At 43.9% G+C, this 23077-nt stretch overlaps 1 protein-coding gene across 1 annotated transcript in view; it reads right to left on the bottom strand.

Moving 5' to 3' along the window:
- VPS35L (VPS35 endosomal protein sorting factor like) overlaps window positions 1–23077 on the bottom strand; it is a 108073-nt gene that overhangs the window by 19913 nt on the left and 65083 nt on the right. Inside the window, exons 22-27 of the mRNA XM_072942690.1 lie at window positions 22404–22484; window positions 20158–20221; window positions 17835–17933; window positions 16213–16290; window positions 14839–14953; window positions 2352–2491 (exon numbers count right to left, since the gene is read on the bottom strand). Of these exons, the coding sequence (XP_072798791.1) occupies window positions 2352–2491; window positions 14839–14953; window positions 16213–16290; window positions 17835–17933; window positions 20158–20221; window positions 22404–22484 (577 nt within the window). The remainder of the gene's footprint in view (window positions 1–2351; window positions 2492–14838; window positions 14954–16212; window positions 16291–17834; window positions 17934–20157; window positions 20222–22403; window positions 22485–23077) is intronic.

The following is a 23077-nucleotide window of genomic DNA, read 5'->3' as shown; positions in this document are numbered from 1 at the left end:
ACAATGTGAACCAGGCAGAAATGGGACATGGGAGTTGTCTCGTGCTCAACCTCCTTGAAGGAGATGTGGTTCCTGTAAGGACCACCCCCTGGCCTCTGAGCTCATTCAGTGCTCAGCCTTGGCTATTCAGGCTGAATGTCGACGGGCATCCGCAAAGCCAGCCAGTACTTACTACGCTGCATCCTGTAGGAGGAACGCAGGGCTGTTAAATCTCAACAACCTTGAGCAGATAAAGCCCATTGCAAATGTTTCAGGCACAGGCTGTGCAGGACAGGCACTGGAGGACTTCCCAGCTCTGCTGCTTACCAGCTGCGTGACCCCAGGAGGGCCGCATGGCCTCTCTGGCTCCAGGCTTCCTTAAGTGGAAAAGGCACGATGACTCCTACCCTGCAGGGCTCGGGGGAGTTTTCACAGAGACTGAGTGCTGACGGACGGGGTCAGCCTGGCACGGGGCACCCAGCCAAGAGTCACAAACTGTGGCTACTCTTCATCTCGTTAAGAGTAAATCCTGGCAGAAACCCAAGCAATGATACCAGGAACAATCAAGTCTGTTGAGACCAGGGTGTTCCCCTGAATGCCTAAGGGGCCAGGTAGGCAAAAGAAGCAGATTTAGTGGGTCTGGAGGTGCCCAGGAGACCTGGGGAGGGTGCACATGCCCCCCCAGAACTTGGCAGCTGCCTTCCAGCTGTGGCCAACTGGCCAGATTGGGGAACGCAGGCCCCACATGGCAGGACATAGTTTTTCATAAGGAACTGAAAAATCTGGGGTTTTCTGTGATCTACCAATTTTTACATGTTGATAATTCATTCCAAATGTTTTCCATCATGATGTGACCAACAAGTGTATCTCCGGGCTAGATTCCAACCACTGGTCATCAGTTTGTAACCCCAGGGACAGAGCTTCTGGTTCACAAAACACTTTCCTATCATTTCAGTCAATCTCACAACAGCCCTGCAAAGGTATACATTTGGTTGGAATTTTAGATGGAATTTTAGAAAGGTGACAACTGAGGCTCTGAGGAGCTACAAAACTTTCTCAAGGCCACAAGGCTGTTGAGTCATTGGGTCAGGACTGAATACAAGTTTCTGACTCCACACACAAAGTTTCAATGATTTTTAACAGAGAAAACCCTGCATGCAGAATGAAAATGCATCTAATTAATCAATGAACAATTGCACTGATCAATTTCCTCACTAGAAACCTTGATTTTGCCACTTGACAAATAACTAGGATATATCCAAGAGAGAGAAATTGATTATAAAGTACTAAGAAGGAGATCTGAAAACAATGAGAGAAGCATCCTCGATTTCATCCCAGACTCCTGACCATCCCTGCCTCTCTCCAGCGAACTTGGGATCTGAACTTGGAAAGTTGGGAGCTAAGTCCCTTTCTGTTTTCTCAGCTTCACCCAGATATGATTCACACACCCAAGAATTCACCCATTCAAAATGCAAATTCATTGTTCGTATGTTCACAAAAGTGTGCAATCACCCCATTAGGACATTTTTATCTCCCCAGAAAGGGACCCCGTACGTATGGGAGCTTAGGCTCTTTCATGCCCTGAGTCCAGAGGAAAGTTTCTCAAAATGTGATCCTAGGACCACCTATACCTGACGATGAGAGAGCTTTCAAAAATGCTGATTCAGAGGCCAAACCCACCTACTGAGCGAGACGCTTGGTAAAGGACTAGGGGGTGTAGCAAGACTATTTTAAAGTACATCCCCAAATTCCTATGTTTATTTGGCTCCAGCAGGAGCCAATCTGTTTTGTGCCTGGACCTTGTCACAGCCTGGTGAGACCTATGGGTGACTCAGAATACTATTTTTAATATAGAAAATAAAATACTTAAGACTTCAACTTTCACTGTCTTGCTGTGGTTTCCAGTACTTGCCATCAAAAGAACATCACCACCTTTTTAGTGTTTACAACATACTAAGGCACTGTTCTAACCATGTATGTTTATCTGCCTACTTAATATTCACTAACAGCAACCTAGAGATGTAGATACTATTATTCCCATTTTATAGATGAGGAAACTGCAGCCCGGTAATGTTACTCAATTGCCTGAGACTACAGAGCTGGGAGGAAGGGGAGCTGGGATTCCACCCTAAACATCTTGGTCCAGAGGCCTAAGCCCTTAACCACTAAATGACACCCCTTTGGCCATATAGAGAGCCTCGACTAATACATCCTGGAAACAAAATGAATGGAAAACACATTGAGAAATTCAAACATCTGACTAGAAAACCAACACAGATATGGACAAAACGTCCTCACACTTTAAGGGCTAAGAATGTACATAAAACAGGTCAGAGAAGGACATCACCTCCACGTCTTCTGGGGAAACGTACCGGAACTATCAATAAAGTAGAAAAGAAATTGCAGAGGAATTCCAGAAGGAATGATTCTGAGGGCCGCATCTTCCCATCAATGTTAATCATCTTTGGAACTTCTGGAACAAGGCTTATGGCGGCTTTGAAAAAGGCATCAGCTGCAAGACAGAAGAGAAGTCCATGTATGAGAACTCAGAAAAAGTCAGGGTCAGCTTTCTCCTTCCCACGGCCCGGGAGCCGACCCGGACGTCAGCCCTGGGAGGTACGTGGAAGTCAGGGCCCAAGACATCCGGCAGGTGCGGGAGGAGGGCGTCCGCACACTGTCACGGACTCGGTGGAACCTTCGGTTGAGAGGGCACAGCTGCTACCTTCCATCTCTCTACTTTCCCTCCGCCCTCCTTTGAGCAATTCGGCTCAAAAGACCTCAGTCAAACTGGCTTTAGATGATAAGTGAAAAAAAAATATGTGGCAAATTTTTACAGACAGCATAGAAATCACAGTTGCCTGAACTGAAGCCTTAACTGGAACTGGTTCACTGAACCCTCCCGTTCACCGCAGGAGGAACACGTTGCCAGGGGGCCCACTTCACAGATGGGAAACGAGGTGCCAGAAGAGAAACGACTGGCCCTGTGACAGTGTCCTGGGTACGCAGGAGGGGCTAGTGCTGGTGGTGGAGCCCAGGCTCAAACTCCGGTCTGTCCGAATCTACTCTAATGCACACTGTGTTGGTTAAAGAAATAACAATGGAAATGTCTGAAAGAATGCACACACACACACACACACACACAACTTAAGGACTCCTGATTAGGTGAGTGGTCCAGAGGATCATTTGGGAAATGAACATACTTCAAGAAATATGAAACAGTCTGTAAAACAAGAAGAGAGAGAAAGGAAGGAAGGAGTGAGGAGAGGAGGAGAGATGGAGTGAGGAAGAGGGGCAGTGAGAGGGAGCGACCGGAGGACACAGACAGACGGGGAGGGCTGGAGGGCTGTGTAGAGGATGAGATGGAGACGGGGAGAGAGAGTTATTTCTAGAAGTGCCAAAGTATTAACCATGAGAAAGAGCCTCAGGGTCAAAAGAGACAAAACGCTGACCTGACAAATGAAATTTTAAACTACCCGACAAGATCAAACATTTGCATGGTCCAAGTATACTTCCACTCCGAAACGGCGTGCAGTGATGCAGAGAGAACATTGTACTGGTCTGTGGCACCCTGGGCCAAAGCTGGAACCCCATCCAGCACCCCAGGGGGCAGATGCAGCAACGAACGCCCACGTCCGGGAACAGAGGCCGGCCCCTAATGAGAAGAGTAAGCGTCTGAAGCTGGAGAGTCGGGTTTTGCCTTCTCCTCCTTCTTCAAAGGAAAAAACACGGTGTGGAAAGACACTCTCAGGAGCCTCCTTCCCAGGCTGCCTCTCAGACCCCGCACTCACACCCTTAGCACGTTCGCCTAAGCAAGTTTATTAAGTGCCAACTGTGAACGGGTACCCTCCGGGGCACTGTGGGCACAAAGGGGAAAACAGAGGGGGCAAGAGCTGACAACGTTAAGTGTGATGAGACCAACGTGATCACACTAATTAACACCTACCTCCTGGGAATCTGTGGCGTGCTTTGCTCTAAAGGGGACACGAAGCAGCTGATCATGGTCTGGTTGGGCAGAAAGATTAGCTGGGGGGGGCTCTGGAAGCCAAACCTCCCAGAAAGAGCCCAAAGCTGCAGGGTCTTCGATCTTGGCCTCCAGACGAGTAAATGGCTCCATTCATGGGAACCAGAGGAACGCCTCAGCCCTGTCTCAAGGCAATTTATTTTCTTAGTCCTCAAGCAGTCCTACAGGGAAGGTACAGTTATGTCCACGCCCAGATGAGGAAACGAGCTCAGAAAGTGAGTGGCCAGGTGAACAGTAGCCCAGGGATGGTAAAAGACTCAGCTGAGCAGGATTTAAAGGCCATTACCTGCACTGAGCAACACAATTTCATTCGTGATTTTTTTTTTAAAAGAAACACAAATCTGCAAATGACAAATCTGATAAGGGGTTTATATCCAGAATATAAAAAAGAATTTCTACAACGAAAAAACAAGTAACCTGACAAAAGGTTACCCGAATAGACATATCTCCAAAGAAAATATACAAATGCTTTTAGCAAGCAGATGAAAAGATGCTCAATGTCATTAATCATGAAAGAAATGCAAATCAAAACCACAATGAGGTATCACCTCACACCCACGAGAATGGCCACTATGAAAAAAAAAACCAGTAAATAACAAGCTTTGGCAAAGACGTAGAGAAACTGGAATCCTTGTGCACTGACTGGTGGGAATCTAAACTGGTGCAGCTGCTGTGCAAAACAGTTCAGTGGTTCCTCAAAAAGTTAAATTTAGAATTACCATCTGCCAGCAACTCCACTTCCAGGCATATACCCAACAGAAAGGAAAGCAGGGATTTACACAGATATTTGTACATGAATGCTCACAGCAGCACAATTTACAAGAGCCCAAAGGTGGAAACAACCCAAGTATCCATCAACAGATGAATGGATAAGCCAAATACGGTACACACATACAAAGGAGTATTATTCAGCCTCAAAAAGGAAGGCTATTCTGACACAAATATGTATGAACCTTGAACATGTTATCCTAAATGAAAGAGGTCAGACAAAAGGACAAATACTGTTTGATTCCAACTGTCTGGGGTACTCAGAGTGGTCAAATTCAGACGGACAAAGCAGAATGGGGAGGGGGGAGTAGAGTGTTATCGTTTAATGGGTACAGAGTTTCATTTTCTTTGAGGTGATGAAAAAGTTCTGGAAATGCATAGTGGTGATGTTTGAACAGCCTTGTGAATATCCTTTAAAGCCACTGAACTGTACACTTAAAAATGGTTACAATGGTTAACTTTCACGTCATGTAAACTTTACCACAATACAAAAGTAAGAAACAGAGCTGAACCTACCCTTGACCTTGCGCCCTCAGGACCCAGGCAGGCCTGGACTCCACCAGGTCTGGCTGCCTTCCTCCCACAGGAAAAGCCCACTGTCCCCCTGGCTCTACAGGCACATTAAGTCCATTATGAAACAAGGTGAAGAGCCTCTCTCCGTGGAAACTAAAATTCTGCTCAGAACGACCTGAAAGAACGTTTACTTATTCTATTTATGTATTTGTGACCAAGCAGCCCTGAGGAAAGTGCCTGTTATTATGGTGCATTGAAGAGGGAGCTGGTCAGAGCCGGGCGCCCTGATCCTCACACCCGTCCCACTCCGCTCCCGGTCCAAAGGAAGGGGCTAAAATAAACAGTGATTTAAGGGTCGGGGCAGAAAACGTTCCAAAGCAGATTTTTACTTCGATCCTCAGAAGACTGGCCCCCATTATATAAAATCTTGTCTGGGAGACTTCTCAGTCTTGCTTAGTGATTACAACTTAAATCCTATGGTGTATGAAAACAGGTTTTCCTCAGTTTAGAGTTCAGAATAAATAATCACGTCGATAGCACACACCTTCTAAAAACTGAAGTTAGTTGATAATGTTATGTAAGTTTCAAGTGTATAACATTATCTCTACCTCTGTGTACCCCACAGCATATAACGCTTTATTTCGCGGCTATTAAAAGTCAAAGAAGACAATTTCAAATAAAATGGGTTAGATTCTTTTTTTTTTAAGAAATAGAAAACGGAGAAATTAGATTTTGATTCATAAAAATTATTATCCTGGTTCTACTGGAGGAAGGAACAAGCATGTATATGCACTGGCTTCCCCATGCTATGCGCCTTCCTCCATCTGACTCTTCTGAGTTTTCATGGGACAACCAGATTACTTTTCCAAATCCCATCTCAAAAAAAAAATTAAAAACAAAAAAAACCATGCAAGCCTGGCTGATCTCACTCCAGAGGAGTTCATTCTGCTTGAGACCCTTTTTCTTGGGGCGCTGACTTCTCTGCAGAGAAGCATTCTGTTGCTGTTTTCTGTAGAATGATGAACATGTCCTTCAGCACTGCCAGGTACTGGGTGTGTGTGCTCGGTCCGCCGCATTCACAGTAAGAGGCACCGTGAGATTCTCGGAGACAGTGTTTTTCAAAATTGCTTTATCACAGGAATCATCAAGATCTTTGTAAAAATACAGGTTCCCAGGTCCCCAAACATTACTGGTAGGAATGGAACATGGTACAACCACCCTGCAAAATAATCTGGCAGTTTCTTCAATTCTACATGGATGCTACATACATATATACATTCGTGCTACATAGGGGTGAACCTTGAAATCATTATGCTAAATGAACAGAGCCAGTCATAAAAGAGCTACACTGTAAGATTTCATTTATATGAAAAAACTAGAATGGGCAAATCCATCAAAACAAAAAGTAGATTGGTGGTTGGCAGGAGCTTGTGGGAGGGGGAATGGGGAGTGACTGCTTAATGGGCCTGGGGTTTCCTTTTGGAGAGATGAAAAAGTTCTGGCCTTAGGGATGATGGTCACACAAATCTGAATATACTAAAAGCCACTGAATTGTAAACTTCAAAAAGATAGATTTTACGGTACATGAATAATATCTGAATAATACTGTTATTTAAAATATGTATCTGGGTTCACAGGCCCCACCCTAAGTGTATTGAACTGGACTAGACTTGGAAACCTAACTAAAAAAATATTTATCTTTGAATAGGTAATAGAAGCACATGATTCAAAAATTCCAAAGGTAACACTCCTTCTCACGCTGGTCCCTGGCCATCCAGTTTCCCTTTCCAGAGGCAAAGAGTATTATCTGCTGTTTGGGTCTGCTCCTAAGTATAGAGAAGCAAATATACTTTCCCTTTATTTTTTCTTCCTTTCTTTTTATACAGAGTTAATATATAGCAGACACCATTTTGCAACTCTTCCCCCAGCACTGTACAACATGTCTTGGAGATAAACCCATCACAGCACATAAAGTACATCTTTATTCTTTTTATAGCTACAAAGTGGAAATTGGTCAATTTTCTATTTTTCTTCCTTTTTTTTTAAAGTAGTAAAATGCACGTAACATAAAATCTTAATATTTTGATTCATTTTTTAAAAACAAGCTTCTCCAGTGAATTCTGTATTTCAACAAGTTTGAAAAAAAAATGTTCTAAATCCTTCAGCTAAATGCAGAATATGACTTTCCAACAGCAAATAGTGCATCATGAAAGGTTTAATCTGGAGACATTCAGCCAGAAGCAAATAGAAGCAGTCTGACATTTCACATACACAGCCAGTTAGAGCCAGGAAGGCTTGTTAGATAATCATCATGGAACTTTTGATCATTTTCTGAGATTTCAGGCTTTCCTGTTTCCTAATCTGGGCAGTTTCAAACGGTCTGCAGAACACCAAAGGAGAATGATATTCCAGAAACCTCCATAAGGACATTGGAGAAATGAAACATATTCAAAACACAAAGCCACTAAACTACAAAGTGGTCACCAAAATATATGTCACTAGCAAACCCTGGAAGAAGCTGAAAATAAGGGCTCGGGTGAAGGTACTAAGTCAACTAGGTATGTTTGGATTATCCCTGCGGCCCAGCTACTGTAAATAACTGGGCCAGCTGTTGTCCTTGGATGAAGGTATTTTTATATCAGCTCAGTTCCGAAAACAACCCAACCACAAGGAACTAGTTAATTACCATCCAGCCAAGATTTACTGATAAGCAAAGAAAGCAAATGGAAAAACACTGGGGAAGACACAATCTCATTTCTTAGGTGGTGGGGGGGGACTGCGTGTGTATATATACGGAAATAAATGGATGGGGAGGGAGGAAGGGCAGAGGAGACAGGCAGAGAGCATATGAGAGTGAATGAATATTTTTTAATGGATAATACATAGAAGAAAAAAAAAAAAACAAGATATCCAAACTGTGAACAGTGGGTATTTTTTAGAGGCGAGGAGACAGATTACTGGTGACTCTTATTTGGGTGCTTTTTACTTTTTTTTAGATTTACACTTCTGTATTGTTGAAATTTTTTTCAAATGAGCATGAAATACTGAAATAAAAATCACTAAGATTGAAAATAAAGTACAGGTTGGCCATTTTTCAACAGGATACAGGACAGTCTCCTCAAACACACTCCATACGTGATAAAATAAACTCAGATTTAAATGTGACCTCTGAGAATATGGTCATCCTTCTGTGTCCCTGGCACTGTCAATAAGGAATATGATTTGTACATGAATCATAAGAGACAGGCAAGAAGTGGTAATCCGGACCACCTTCAGAGATGGCGTTTTATTTTCCAAATAATGCGTTGGGTCAGTGCTAACGGAAATCTTTACTGAAAATCTTTACTACTTGTCAGAGTCATAAACTCCCAGGCTAAAGAAATCCACTCCACTCCATTCCCGGACCTTCAGCCATCATATGCCCTCCTGCACAACTCAGATGGACAGCTGTCCCTGTCTAGGGAACTCTAGGAAAGGAAACATCACAATTTCCTAATGCACGTAACAAAATGTCACAAGGGCTTGAAAGACTCCTGTCCTTTAAATACACCTTATTAAACAGGGTTCAGGCTACAAGAACTATTCACTCTCTCTCAAGTTCTATCAACCCCACTGCTTAAACATTTTCAGTTTTCAACATTTTCCATCTCTGGGTAAATGCAGATTTGAACTGACAATCTCAATATAACTGAAACTACTGCACAAAACGCAACAACAAGACAGTCTACTCTCTCAAACTCGGTGTTACAAACTAAATGTTTACACCCACCCCACCCCACCCTCAGTTTATATGGTGAAACCCTAAACGCTAATGGGATGGAATTAGGGGGCGGGGCTCTGGGGAGATGACTAGGTAACAAGGGTGTGGCCCTGTGAACGGCGTCAGGGCCTGTAGAAAAGGGACCTCAGAGAGCCCCCACATCCCTTCTGCCGTGTGAGGACACAGCGAGAAGACAGTCTAGAAGTCCTCACCAGACACCGAATCTGCCGGTCCCTTGATCTTGGATCTCCGTAACTGTCAGCAATTAATGTTTGTTGACTGAGCCACGAGCCTGTGGCATTTTTGTTACAGCAGCCCCAACAGACTAAGGCAGTCTGCCATGAGGATGTGCTGTCACCAAGTGACAGGGGTGTCTCTGGGTGAAGCCTCACAGTCCAAATGGCCAAGTTATTACCTATAGGCAAGTTATTCACAGAGATTTAATGCTATTTATTACTAAACTGTGCTTTTGCAATGGAACTTGCTATCACAGCAATTAAGTTGGGAGGATTTAAGGGCTGCTATTTTGATGATATGTGTTTAGAGCAAGATTTAAAGAAATATGAATGCCTAGGAACAATTCAATACCTTATTCATTAAGCTGTCATTGATAACAATTAAGCGTTACTCCTTGATTTTGCCACCGGGTTTATGCAGAACGCCCTTATAAGTTCACTCTAATAGCTGCACTTAATGAGAAAAGCCCACTCGGACATATAAATGACTTCTCCGTCTCAGCGGCACCGTAGGAGGTGCCAGTATGCTGTCCCTCTTTTATATCTCTGACTCGGCAAAGCCTCTCTCCGGGAGCCAAGCACACTCAGCCCACGTATTCCCTGACTCACATCTCTGGGGCTCTGCGGGGATGACACACCTTTCTGCCATCCCTGCAGTAGCTCCCGGGAGGCTGGGAAGGTCTTTCTGTGGATATTAAGCTTGGATTTCCCTGAGCAGAAAGGATTAGGCGTTCTTTATCTTAATTCTGATTCTTTGTCTCCTAAATAAGTTTATCTAAAGTTCAATTTACAATAACTGATCTCTAACAACCACACGCACCCAAGGCTGGAAATAAAACACTGCACTGTGGTTTAGAGGAACTAACCTAACCGCAGAGAAGTGCAGGGGTGCAGAGAGCACTTGAAGTCACTTACTAGCTAGATGTCCCTGGGCAAGTCACGTCTCATCTCTCAGCTTCAGTTCCTCCTCTGTAAAATGAAGATCAACCACCCAGCAAATAATATGCACCAAATAAAACTGAACTGCTTTTCTGGGGACTCAGTTCTCTCAACAATTACTCCCCAAACTATCTACCTAACTTGACCTTCCACTCATTCCTTCCAGATGCACTTAGCATTGACTTTAGCTAGGATGCCCTCTGCCTCACTTTGGTATATACAGATCCTCCTTATCTTCCAGGCTGAAAAGTTCTACCTCTTTTAAGAAGTTTGTTTTTTTTCCCCTCTTCCAAGCCAAGGATCATTTCTCTCTTCTCTAAAATTTCCTGGCACATTTTATGAACATCTTTCATGACATTTATCACGTGCTTCTTTGTATAACTGTAAACAGATTGGCTCTCCTGCTAGCATGAAGTCTAAGTGCATTCCCATTGAGGCACAATGCTTGGCACAGTGGCTTGCATGTAAAAAATGGCCAAGAACTGCTGGCAGGAGGAAGCAAATGGCAGGCGTTTACTATTATAAGGAGTTACGTTAACTTAAAGGGGGAGACTCGCCCCTGCTCCTTTTCTGTGGGTTCCTTCCATCAGTAGCTGCCATCCACTCCAGCCCTTACCTCCCTAAGCAGGATGGATCATGTGCGTTTGGACATGAATGTGGGTGACAAGCTTCATGCCATCTGCCCACCTGTGAACTGCTGGAGCGAAAATAACCTACTTTGTCCATAATCACCGGAGAGGCCTCAAGGTTTGAGAAAACAGTCACATCAAACGTATTCTTTCAGAACTCTGAGATGGCAGAGCTGGCAGTATATACAGTTAGCTCCTAAAAACTCCATGGTATACTTTCATCTTTTGAGAGACGGTTATATTAAGTTAATATTTACTGAGCCACTACTTTACGCAAGTGGCCTGAGTGCTCCAAGTACATGAGCTCATTTAATCAGTGACAGACAGGCATCACTGCCATGATCTCCGTTTTACAGATGGAGAAACTGAGGCACAGAAAAGCCTGTTTGTCAAAGGGCATCCAGCTCAAAAGTAGAAGACTCCGGATTGGGACCATTGCATTCAGGAGACTTGAAATTCACCACTAATTAGGGACTTATCCCAACATCCTGCTGTTGGCCAAACACATCCCGTAACTGCACACCTCTGTCGCCTCCATGCCTTTGCTCAGACTGGTCCCTCTACCTGGAACACCACCTATTCCTTCTTCCCCTCCCCTCAGCCCTTCCCCGATAAACATATGCTCTTCTTTCAAGACCCACCTTTAACGTTACTTCCATTGTAAAACACCCTCCTTTCTGAGGTTAGAAACTGTACAGATAAAGGAATGAAGATAAAAATGTAGGGAAAATAATCTGCTCTTGTGGCCTGGGGGTGACCTTCCAGAAAGAACGACTGACAAAGAAGGGCAAGGAGCTATCCAGTGACATGACTGAGGGCAAGGATGAGTGGGCACCTCTGGGCCTCATCTAGGTGAGAAGCACTGGGTCAAACAAACAGTTTGCAAGTCCTTCATTTGTCCTAAATAGGTGGGGGTGATGGGTGACCAAATCCCCACGTGATCCAGTCTACATGCTGAAGAAATGTGTCCAAAGGACCACAACTGGGCCTCCTGTAACAGGCCTTTGTCAGCATCCCCCCCGGCCTGGCCGAGGGGCCAACGGGAGTTTACTTGTTGGGCTGGCCCAGCCTTGGAAAGCCACAACCTGATAAAGAAGATACAGTCAGGGCTTCTTCAAAGGAGGCCAGAAAGCGATCAGGACGGAGGGGATGTTTTATAACCAGCTGAGAGGGAAGATGTTTAGGGAGGCAAACCAAAGCGGCCCATTTCCACAAGCTTCATTTAATTTATATTTAGCCTTCCCATTCTCAGTAATTGAATGTATTATTTATTTCGGCCAGCAACTGCTGCATGTGGCTTTCAGAACAACAACAACAGGCTTTTAAGGGTTTGCACCGCAGCATTTAGAGCCTCGAATTTACATCATGAGCTGAATTATTAAACATGATGTGGACGCCACATTCCTGCCCTCCCTGCAGCAGCTTAACGCGCAGGTGAGGTGGACGAGGCATCCAGATCTCCAACACCGAGGGCACGGACTGCGTGCACAGGCTGCTCTGACGCTGCTTATGTCTGGGTATGGACCGAGGGCACCATAGCAGGGAAACAGCCGTTCACAGCGGTCCTCCAACAGCTCTTGGGAGCAGCCAATCTATGGCTGGGGTGGAAGGGGGGACACCTTTATTTAGTTTGAGAATTTCTGGGGTTTTTTCTTTTTTAAACAAAAAAATAGCATGAAGTCCTATAGGAGATCTGGTCAAAACAAACTTGTTTGGGATCCACAACATTCAAGTCTGTGGCTCTGAGCTTATAAAGTTGGGAGAAGAACGATCTAGGCTTCCAGGGCCTCTATGTGCAGCTGACAAGCCAATCCTAATGTCACAGGTGACACCAAACTCAGGGGTCCCCATGGGGGTCTACTATTCCTGAACTCTTTAAGAGGGAACAAGTTGATTAGATTTAGCATTTCCTAACATCAATTTAAGCTAATTAATTAACCTCATCTAATCTTCATTTTGCACGTGATCAGGGTTTTGGCAGTGGCTGTTAATTTTTCTCTTGTCTCCTGCTAACCCATCATCCTTACCAAAGCAGGCACTAGGAGAAAGTTTCACGTTTACTGACAAATAATGAGGACATACCTGCTCTTGTGGGACTTGCAGCCCTTGTGGGGAGAGGGGGTGTCCAGACAACAAGCAAGTAAACAAACACACAGAGTAAGAAACCATCAGACCGCGGTAAGTGCAGCGAAGACCAGGAGGAGGGCGGTACGGAGCGTGGCTGGGGAGGTGCGGCTACTTTAGCTACAGTGAGCAGGAAAGGGCCCGGAAGACGAGGGGCTCGAGTCTCATCTCTGGGAGGAGATCATCCTAGAAAGAAGGACCAGCAAGTGCAAAGGCTCTGAATTGGAAGACAGCTTAGTATGTTCAAGGAAGAGAAAAAGGCCCGTGTGGCTAAAGCGTGGTTTGTGATGAAGACAAAAGGCAGGCAGGCACCAGATCACGTGGCGATTTCAGACAAGGCATTTGGTTTAATTCCAAATGCTCTGGGAAGCTGGTGGAGTGCCCAGGAGTTGAGAGCAAAACCAGGCAGAGTTTGCAAAGGTTCTTGGATAGCAATCGTGTTTGAAGACTTAGGTGTCCAGAGCTGCCCCAGTCGAATCAAGATACAGATCAAGATACCAGGACTGCCCTGCCAAGGGCTAAAAGAACGGGGAAGGCCCACTCCACTCTCCCACCCACCAGAGTGTCCACCCAAATCAATAGCAGCTCGTGGTGAATCACCAACCCTGGCATAACTGTGATGCCAGGTGGGAGATGAGAGTGGGGGTGAGGGAGACAATCCCTGAAAACATCATTCCACAGCATACATGCTACAGAAATCCCCGACTTGCTCACTGACGCTTCCCATTTGCAGGGCACGTACTGTCCATCCAAGAGGTGAAAGGGCATGGCCTTGAGTCAGACAGATCAGGGGCCGAGTGCTGCCTCAGTGACCCCCAGCAAGCTCGTTAGCCACTTCCCATCTCAGTTTTGTCACCTGGGGACCGAGGCACCAACCACAGGACTGGCCTCACGTGGCCTCTGTAAGGACGAAGTGAGACAGCGTGTGCCAAGGGCTCACCCCACAACAAACACTCCCTAAACGGTGCCGGGATTTCTTTACTCCCTGAGTCACAGTCTGCTGGGGAGATCCCTGCTGCCGGGACTCTGCCTGCATGCCCGTGGCCCACACCATTCCAGGAGGTGACAAGGGCGTCCAGCAGCAAACACCAGTAACTCAAGCCCTCAGCCTGAGGGCTCTCTCCTGGCTCAAGGGTGGACAAAGCCACAAGCAGCCACCAGTCAATGACAGACAGGAATGAAGGGTGAAAAATAGCCCGTCTTCCCTGCCCCTCAGGTGGGTAACACCAAGGCCCCAGCAGGAAGGACCCCAGCCACCCACAGTGCTAACCCACCCACCAGCACATCCTTTGCCAGCGTCCTTCCCAGCCCCGCCTCACCTCCCCTTGGCCTTACTGACACTCACTGGGATCACTTCCCAAATAAGCCACTCGCACCATCCTGGTTCCAGGACAGCGCTGCACTTCATATAGAAACCATCTTGGGAAGACTCTTCCCCTTAATGATAAGCTACAGAGTATTCATTCTATACTGATTAGATTCCACCCCTGTGTTCTGGGGTTTCAAACAAACAAACATTGACAACAACAAATAAACCTGAACCTGCTGTGAATAAGCCATCCTAACTTGTAAAATTCTCTAGGCACCCTCTGCCCAGGATGTCTGAGCTGCCTGATCTGGCCTGAGACAGATTTAGGAAGGTCCCTCCAGGAAAATACCCACGCTCTGTAACCCATCTGACTCTATAAATGTGTGCATGTCCGAGGCGCTTCCTACTAAAGAGACAGATTTAAAACTCCTCACTTCTTTTTTCCCTCTCCTCCCTAAAGGAATCGCTCTATATACTCACACACGTACACATGCTGCTGAGTCGGCTCTCCTAAGGAGCCAGGGAGTACCGGAGAGGGGAGGAGAGCGTGAGGGGCTTACCTTGGGAGAGGCACTGGTTGGCCAAGGCCACCTGACCAGAATGCAGGTAGAGATTGAGGCGGGTGAAGATCCCTACCAGGGAGGGAATGGTAATGAAGCAGTAGGCAACACAGGCCTAGAACAAAGGGGAGAGACAGAGCAGGTTACATGGCAACGCCATCATGGTGCATTAATACCCTTGTTTTCATCCATCATACGTTTTTCAAGTAAAAACAATTACTCTCCCCAGTAGGAACCCCAATTTCTCCCTCTTGCCTCTGCTGTATCTGCCTCTTTGGAAGGAGGGGGACGGACAACTTGCGAGAGTAATGGTGTATGAAAAAGAAATCCTTGCCCTTCATCACAGGAAGTAAATAGATAACACCTAATATTGGTAAGTTCAAGAAGCAGCTCTTTAAAGAGATTTGCAAATGCTAACCACTGTATATAAAAATAGAAAAAAAACAAATTTCTTCTATATAGCACAGGAAACTATATTCAATATCTTGTAATAACCTTTAATGAAAAAGAATACGAAGATGAATATACGTATGTATACGCATGACTGGGACACTGTGCTGCACACCAGAAATTGACACACTGTAACTGACTATGCTTCAATAAAATAAATAAATAATTTTTAAAAAAATTTTTAGAAAGTAAACCAGTTAGTTAAAAAATATGTAGGTAACTTGAAGAAGAAATTGCTAAAAAGCATCTGAGGTGGTTGATTCTGGTTGACTCTGAGGAGAAGGCTTTAAGGTGAGAAAGGGCAGGGCTGGGAGGCTTTTTTTTCTTTTTTTAATAATGCTCTTTTCTTTTTTATTTTAATTTTCTTTGGGGGAAGGAGGTAATTAGGTTTATTTATTTATTTTTAGAGGAGGTGCTGGGGATCGAACCCAGGACCTCTGCATGCTAAGCATGCGCTCTACCACTTGAGCTGTATCCTTCTAGGCATACTTATTATTCATGGTAGTCTTTTTAGTACAATTTTATTTTTTTACAGCATGGCTATGTATTGCTTTGATAAAATTTTGAGCAGCATACTGAAGAAACAAATTTTTTTCTAAGTTGGGAACCTACCAAGGGAAATAAAAGGTACTAGGCCTTCCAGTGACAGGCACATGCCAGAGAGCATTCAGCTGGCACACAGCAGTGTGACTCCATCTCTCAACCACCTCCCCATAACATGTATCAAAATTCAGGCTGCTTTGATCGTTTCTTTTGAAAATATTAAGAAAACTGATCGGTCCACAGATAGGCAAGGAAAAACCTGGAAAATCAATACCCTTAGCATGACACACTTATCCTTTTCTGGGAACAGCAATTCAGGAACTTGCAAAAGAAACAGCCCACTGGAGTTCAAAGTCTGGAAGTCTTATCTGTAGAACATACCCGGACAAATGCAGCCGTCTTTCTGGAATGATTTCCCTTCATTACTTTTCTTGTTTCCATTGCCAGCCGGTTCACGCTCTAGATTGGTTAATCAGGAAAACAGAAATGGGAATGAGATGATGGCTGATTTGGATCAACATCTTTCATAGAGATTTGGACACCAACTGCATACAAGTCAATGAGAACCCGCTAACTGGAACCAAGACTGGCTAGCACCAAACCCTGAAATGGCAAAGGGGTCATCAGGACAGAGGCAATCTCGGCTTGAGCAGACATCTCCAACGGACGCTCACTGAGTTAAGTCATGCCTATCAACCGGCGTGATAAATGACCACTCTCTGGTTTAATGAATAGCTAGGGTTCATTTACTCCTTTTCCAGAAATTCCACACACTAAGCTTCCGATCTTAGAGATCTGAAGAGAAACCTCCAGATCTGAACGCAGACCATACCACATAGCTCTCCAACACACACGATAACCATAAGAGCAGCAGTAACAGAAGCCGCAGCATCACCCACAGCAAACCAGGTGCTGTTTCCGGAGCTCTCCATTCCCAGCTCATTTAAGCCTCACAACCCTACAGGGCAAGTACTGTTTCCCCCCCTGACTTACAAGTTTCTACCTTTAGGTCTTAAGTTTTGTAATGCTATAAAACCTGGTAACTTGCAAAGAGATATGTATAAAAAGGCTGTTTCCTTGAACTTACAATGAAGCAATTCAAGAGCCTTCAGGAGTCTTTCCACAAATATAAAAAGTCTGGATTCCCAAACTGTGTACTATCGCACCCCAGGGTGTTATGGAAAAAATCCCAGGGCACATTTTTCAGACAACCACAGCAAGGCTCAGTGATTGAACACTAGGCAAAGCACTCGTGTGAGAGCTCATAGGCCACAGTCCATTCCTTGCAGTGATGTCATATCTTTGCAAAATTGGGTTTTTAGCAGCTGTTATGATAAAAAAAAAAAAAGTACTGTGCAAAAATCTATGTGGGAGAAAAAAAATCTATCTAGAACAGGAAATAAGGTAGTGGTGTCCAATCTGAGTCCAAGGTTTGAGAAGTTGTGCAATGCCCAATAGGTATGTGTACTTCAATAGCAAGTAATTACGGTTATTTAAGAATGAAATGAAAATACACTATTTTTCTCTCGATTTAGGTATGGTGTTTTAGGGGGCTGTCAAGTTGTTCGGGCATAAATTCTTAAGTTGTTTGAGCCTAACTTCTTAATAAACAGAACTGTTATTTCTTCCTTTTGGCCTAAGGGCACCAGAAAAAGTTACTGAAAGGCACTATGATCCAAGAAAGCTGAGGATCTGGTCAAATGACAAGGAGCTCTTACTAGGTTAGTATTTCTATAACTAAATACGTAGAGCAACTCACAACTCTTTGCTGTTGGCATGCAGGAATGAGAATATGCAAATTTCAGAGGAAAAGGGGTCAACAAAACCGCTCAAAAGCTTAAGCAAAGTTGAAGATTTTATTAACCTTTGGGAAAACACCTTTCATATCTTGGGAACAGAAGCAGTATGGAGCCAGGAGAATCCCAGATTCAAACTGGTGTACAGCATATCAATGATCCATAAATATGTACTGAGAGAACAAATGAATGAATGAAAATCCTTACGTGAATCAACTGCACAAGAACAGGTTCCAGATTGCAAAACATCGACCTGGCCTCAACATAAAAACTCAGCTGTTGTTCAAAATCACGGCCAAAGGACACCTAGAACCAAGAAGAGAGATGCCAACAATGTTATCTCTAGGCAACTGTGAGCACACCGTTGGAAAGGTTTTTCCTGAGCATTGTGGGGGCAGGGAAGGTGCTGTGATGGCAAGTCACCAAAAATTCCACGGATATGAATGGGTAGAGGGTATGTAAGCAAACAACACACATCCGTGCAATGGAATATACTCTAAGTAGACTTTACGTTACTTCACCCAGAATAGGGCGGAAATGGTACCGTTACCAGCTCCTCTTCATGACCTGGGTATTGGAGTAGAACAGAAAAAGACCAAACGGTATAAAACAGAATCTCAAAATGTTAACAGGATTTCCCAGGCTAGGAGGGAACCACCGGAAGGGAAATAATGGAATTTTGTTTCTCAGCTGTGGCCTTTTCACAGAACATAAATTTGGTTAATTTGGGAGCCATTTGTCAGAGGGGTTCCCTAATAAGGGCCAATCTTTCTGCTTCCTGATGGGGACTCCAACCTCAGCAGCTCCCTGGTGGCTGCTGGGGCCAGCGATGGAGGTTTCAGCACTACTGAAAATCCCCACTTCTCTCATTTGTTCAAATTTATGAGCAGCTGGTTAGTGGGACAAACTTAACTGCTACAGCAATCATTTCTGTCCAGAGGAGGTTTAACATTGCTATTTCCATTACAGCTATCAGGTTTCACATCTCATTTCCATTATAACTTGGTGGCTTGCAGACAAACCCGTAAAAGGATAAACACCACATGATCAGCATATAAATCAAGGGAACAGGAGGGGTCCCTGGTAACCGTCGTAAGTACACTTCCTAACGTGGCAGTTAAAAGGCTAATCCTGAATTTTCATCAAAATCAGTATTTTACCCACAGAGGCCAACTGGGTAGTTACATCGACCCCTGTTGTTGAATGAGTCACATTTTCAAGGTGATTTTCAAAATGATCTAGTTATTTTAATCTCAGGCAGTTTTTGTTTGACATTTCTATTCCAAAGTGGATACTGGCAGCAGTGGTAGCTCAGCTCTGGGCACTGAGAATTAAGGAAAGGGTGTTCTGCCTGGGAGGGAATGGTCATTCCCAAAGAAGGCTGCACAACCCCTCTGCTTGTCCCTTCGCAATGTCCTCATGGACTCCTCCCGTCGGGGGGTGAAATCTACCTTTCTTCCCCACCAAGGGGCTGGTCCCAGGACTTGCTTTAACCAACAGAATGCAGCAGGAAGCAGCAAAGGTCACCGTGTGACTTCTGAGCCTCAAAAGGCCCTGCAGCTTCTGATTCTTCCCTGACAACATACCCGCGAGAGCTCATGGCGACAAGTGGACAGCAGAGAGAAAGAGGTCATATGGCCAAGAAGGGGGCCATTCCAGCCAACTGCCAGCACCAGGACCCCAGACGCATGCTCAAAGCTGTCCTCCAGCCCCTGTCCTGCCCCACCTGACATCAGGAGCAGCCTGGTTATCCAGCCAATCCACAGAATCTTAAGAATGAATAAAACACTGTTATTTTAAGCCACTAAGTTTTGGGGTGAGTTGTTAGGCAGCACTGGGAAACTGAGACGAATGGGGAGTGGCATTTTGCTTCCGCCCCTGATCGTTTTCACCAGCATCTGATGAGCAGCACATCAGGTGCTTCAGGAAGCCCCTTTTTCCCCTCCTGTCACGGGACTCGGTGGCCCAGGTGTGCCTGTCTCCCTGGCCTGGCTGGCCAGTGTGTTCCTTCTTTCTCACAGCAGCAATATGCTCAGGGGAGGAGCTGGTGACCCAAATTAATCCAAAGAGACTCAGCCCCAGGACTTCTGCTGGAGCCTTTCCTGTTGGACTGCAGAGCTGGAAGCAATGGAAACCCGGAGCTCTCGTGGGGAGCAAGCGTGCCTGGGAACGATGCCAAGAGAGAAGCGCCACGAGCCAAAGAGACACACACGGCAGGTCCTGATGACACCACGGAGACCCCGGGTTCCAGCTGCTCCTTCGGAGAGGGCCATCCCTTGGCCCTGATGTCACATCAGCCAGTAAGTCCCCCTCTCAATCTCTTGTTTTCATTTTTTCCTTAAGCCAGTTTGTCTTGGCTGTCCTTGTCCCCAGGGGAGTGCTGGCTAATGTGGGATGTTTTCTAATTTCATCTTATCTCAATAAAAATGAAAAGCACCAGGGAACATAATGTTAACTGCTTTCACCAGAGTAAGGATAAACAATTACATCACACTTCCAAGTGCACTGAAACTTCTTCCCCAATACGTACCATTTTTATAAATCCATTAATCAAATATGCCAGCATTCTTTTCTCATCCTCAAGAGTGAGTGCACTAAAATCAATAATTGTACATAATTAACAATGAGGTAATAAATGAAAGTTTCCAAAGGAAAAAAATATAGAAGTAAGCAATTTAACATTCTGCATTTTCTAGATTGAAAAAACTCCCACATGTGTTTCTTTTGATGAGAATATGTAATCTAAATTAACATAATTTAAATGTGATTCTCATCTCACTCAAAGATACTGTTCTCAAGATATATTTATTAGCAGCAAAAAGAGAAGGTAACATGCTCTTTGGAATCTGCACAGCAGGGTCCAACTTCAAATTTTGTATTTCAGCAAAATTTCATTCAATATTTTACTATAAAATTTTTACACATGTAGCAAAGTTGAAAGAATTATATAGTGAACAACCATACACCCTACTACTATCATTTTACAACATCTGTTTTATCAAATAACTATCCACTCCTCTCTCCATCCATCAATCTATTTTGGAAGTACACCTTAAAGTAGATCATAGATTTCAGTCGTTTCTATTTAATAGTAAATGTAGTACAAATATAAGTAAGAAAATGTCAAGTCCTTATAGTTTTGAAGGTTTATAAATAGTTCTCCAAACTCGTTTTTTTAAAATTTTAAGAGCCAAAGCCAAAGGTTCTTATTTGTTGGTTTGTTCTAAGGGAAAATAAGAATGTACTGGCAAAACCTGCACACTGTCCTCCAATATACAGTACCCCTTTCATTCTTGGAGACTGTATTTCTCAACCTCCTTTGTAAGCTACAAGTGGCCATGTGACAGCTCTGGCCAATGGGATGTTAACGCAAGCGACGTATGAGCCTTCCAAGTCGTGTCCCTAAAAGGAAGCTGGTGTCCTTCAGTGCCTGCAGGCTGCAACATGGACACGTCGAGGTAAACCATCTCCACCAGGAGGACAAGGACAACGCCCCAGAGGGACAGCAGAGAAATAAGACAGAAGAAACCTGGGTCCCTGGATGATGTTTTAAAGCAGAGCTATCCTACCCCACCTTCTGTCTTCACATTGTTTGCAAGAGAAATTTTTTTTGTTCCACTTTGTTCCACTTTGTTCCACTTTGGCCAAAAACCAATATCCTACTTATCCAAGTACCTTTCTAAATGTTTTTTAGTGCCCTCATTTCCATTTTTGTCCAATTAAAGTCTATCGGTTCCATTTATTATAAAAAGTCCTGATATTTTGATTTTAATAACAACTCATGAAGTTGAAAGCATGAAGTCATGAAAATAAAGATTCTAACATTCAAGGGGAAAAAAAAAAAAACAAAAGAAATACAATTCATCTTGTTGATGGTTCAGTTCCAAAAGAATTTTCTCAATTCTTGTAACATTTTCCAGTGAATCAAGCTGCTGTGTTAAAAATTCCTTGGGGACCAAAAGTTCAGCCACAAAATAAGCAGGAACTGCCTCAAGCACAGTCAGATGGAAACATGTCATAATACTAATAATAAAAAGATGAATAAATGAAACTAGAAAGCGAAGGAGATAATCTGGCCTTTGACCCAAAGGCGAAGCCTGTGGCTAGGTCTGAGCCTCAAGTATACTGAACTTAACTTGTTCGGTCCTTCGTGTAAGAAATACGAGCAATTCAATTTAAATTTCAAATAATTGGCTAATATTGAGAAAAAATTTAAAGGCTATGTTACTGGGTGAGTGAACTCATTATTATTGTATCTGTTGCTCTCAGAAACCTCCAGGAGTCACGGAGTTTGAGTTCACTTGGACGAAACCAGCATTTTCCTCCCAACAAAAATTCCTCTGTGAAACAACAAGGTCCTACTGCCCCGCACAGGGAACTATATCCAATATCTTGTAATAACCTATAACGAAAAAGAGTAAGACAAGGAATATATATGTGTGTGTGCATAACTGAATCACTATGCTGCACTAACACAGAAACTAACACAACGTTGTAAATCAAATATACTTCAATTTTAAAAATAAATAAATATTCATTGAACAGAAAAAAAAATCCATTTGTAAAAACATCTGTCATCTCATTTTCTCAGGAAGGTTACCCTCAGCTCAGCCTCCCTCCTCTCCTGGACTGGAATGTACTCGTTAGCAAGAATCTTAGTGGACCCCATAAAATAATATTATTCACAGGGGTAGCTTAAAGCAGTAATTCCCTAATGCACTATTACGTGGCCTTAAGACCCAATCCAGGATCATTTCAGCCTTGAGCGTGACTTACTTCACAGAGTCATGCATGGTCTTACAAACGTGCAGAAGGGCGTTCAGAATGACAGGGTCCTTGGTGGGCTCCTGCTGATGCCTAGGAGACATTTAGGCATAACGGTGAAAGCCTTGTACGCTGAGAGCAGTGAAAGCATGGATTTAGTGCTCACCTACCGTACATATTCGAGAAGCAGCAAATTATCTGGTTGGCATTTAACACGGCCCAGCTCACCAGCAATGGGCAATATTCTGGCTTGCTTTTAATTCTTCTTTAAATAACAGGGTTGCTCTTCCAACCCATAATTTCACCTAACTGCGAAACCATGGTAAAACTGCTACATTTCCTAAGCCAGGCAAAGGGCGAATCTTGTTTTCTTAACCCTTGAAGCTGTCCACAACCTATCTACAACTGTGTTAAGTGCTAGGCAAAAATTATTAATTTGGTTTTTCAAATAATATGAAAGGACAAATTCTTGTAACAAATCCTTATGTAAAGTAGGTAGGTATATTCGTTCCAAGCATCTAGATTTAATCTTTTAGAAAGACAATACAAGGAAAGCTTAAAACATATATTCAAGCAACATCTAACTTCATTTCCAAACTTTGGTTATTTGAGTTCCATCTTAACATATTTTTTTTTACCATATCTACATACTTAATATTTAAAGTGACTTTAACTTTCAACTTAAC

The sequence above is a fragment of the Vicugna pacos genome, chromosome 18, assembly GCF_048564905.1.
Source record: "Vicugna pacos chromosome 18, VicPac4, whole genome shotgun sequence".
NCBI lineage: Eukaryota > Metazoa > Chordata > Mammalia > Artiodactyla > Camelidae > Vicugna > Vicugna pacos.
Note: the sequence above shows the minus strand (reverse complement) of the source record. Positions and strands in the feature narration are given on the sequence as shown.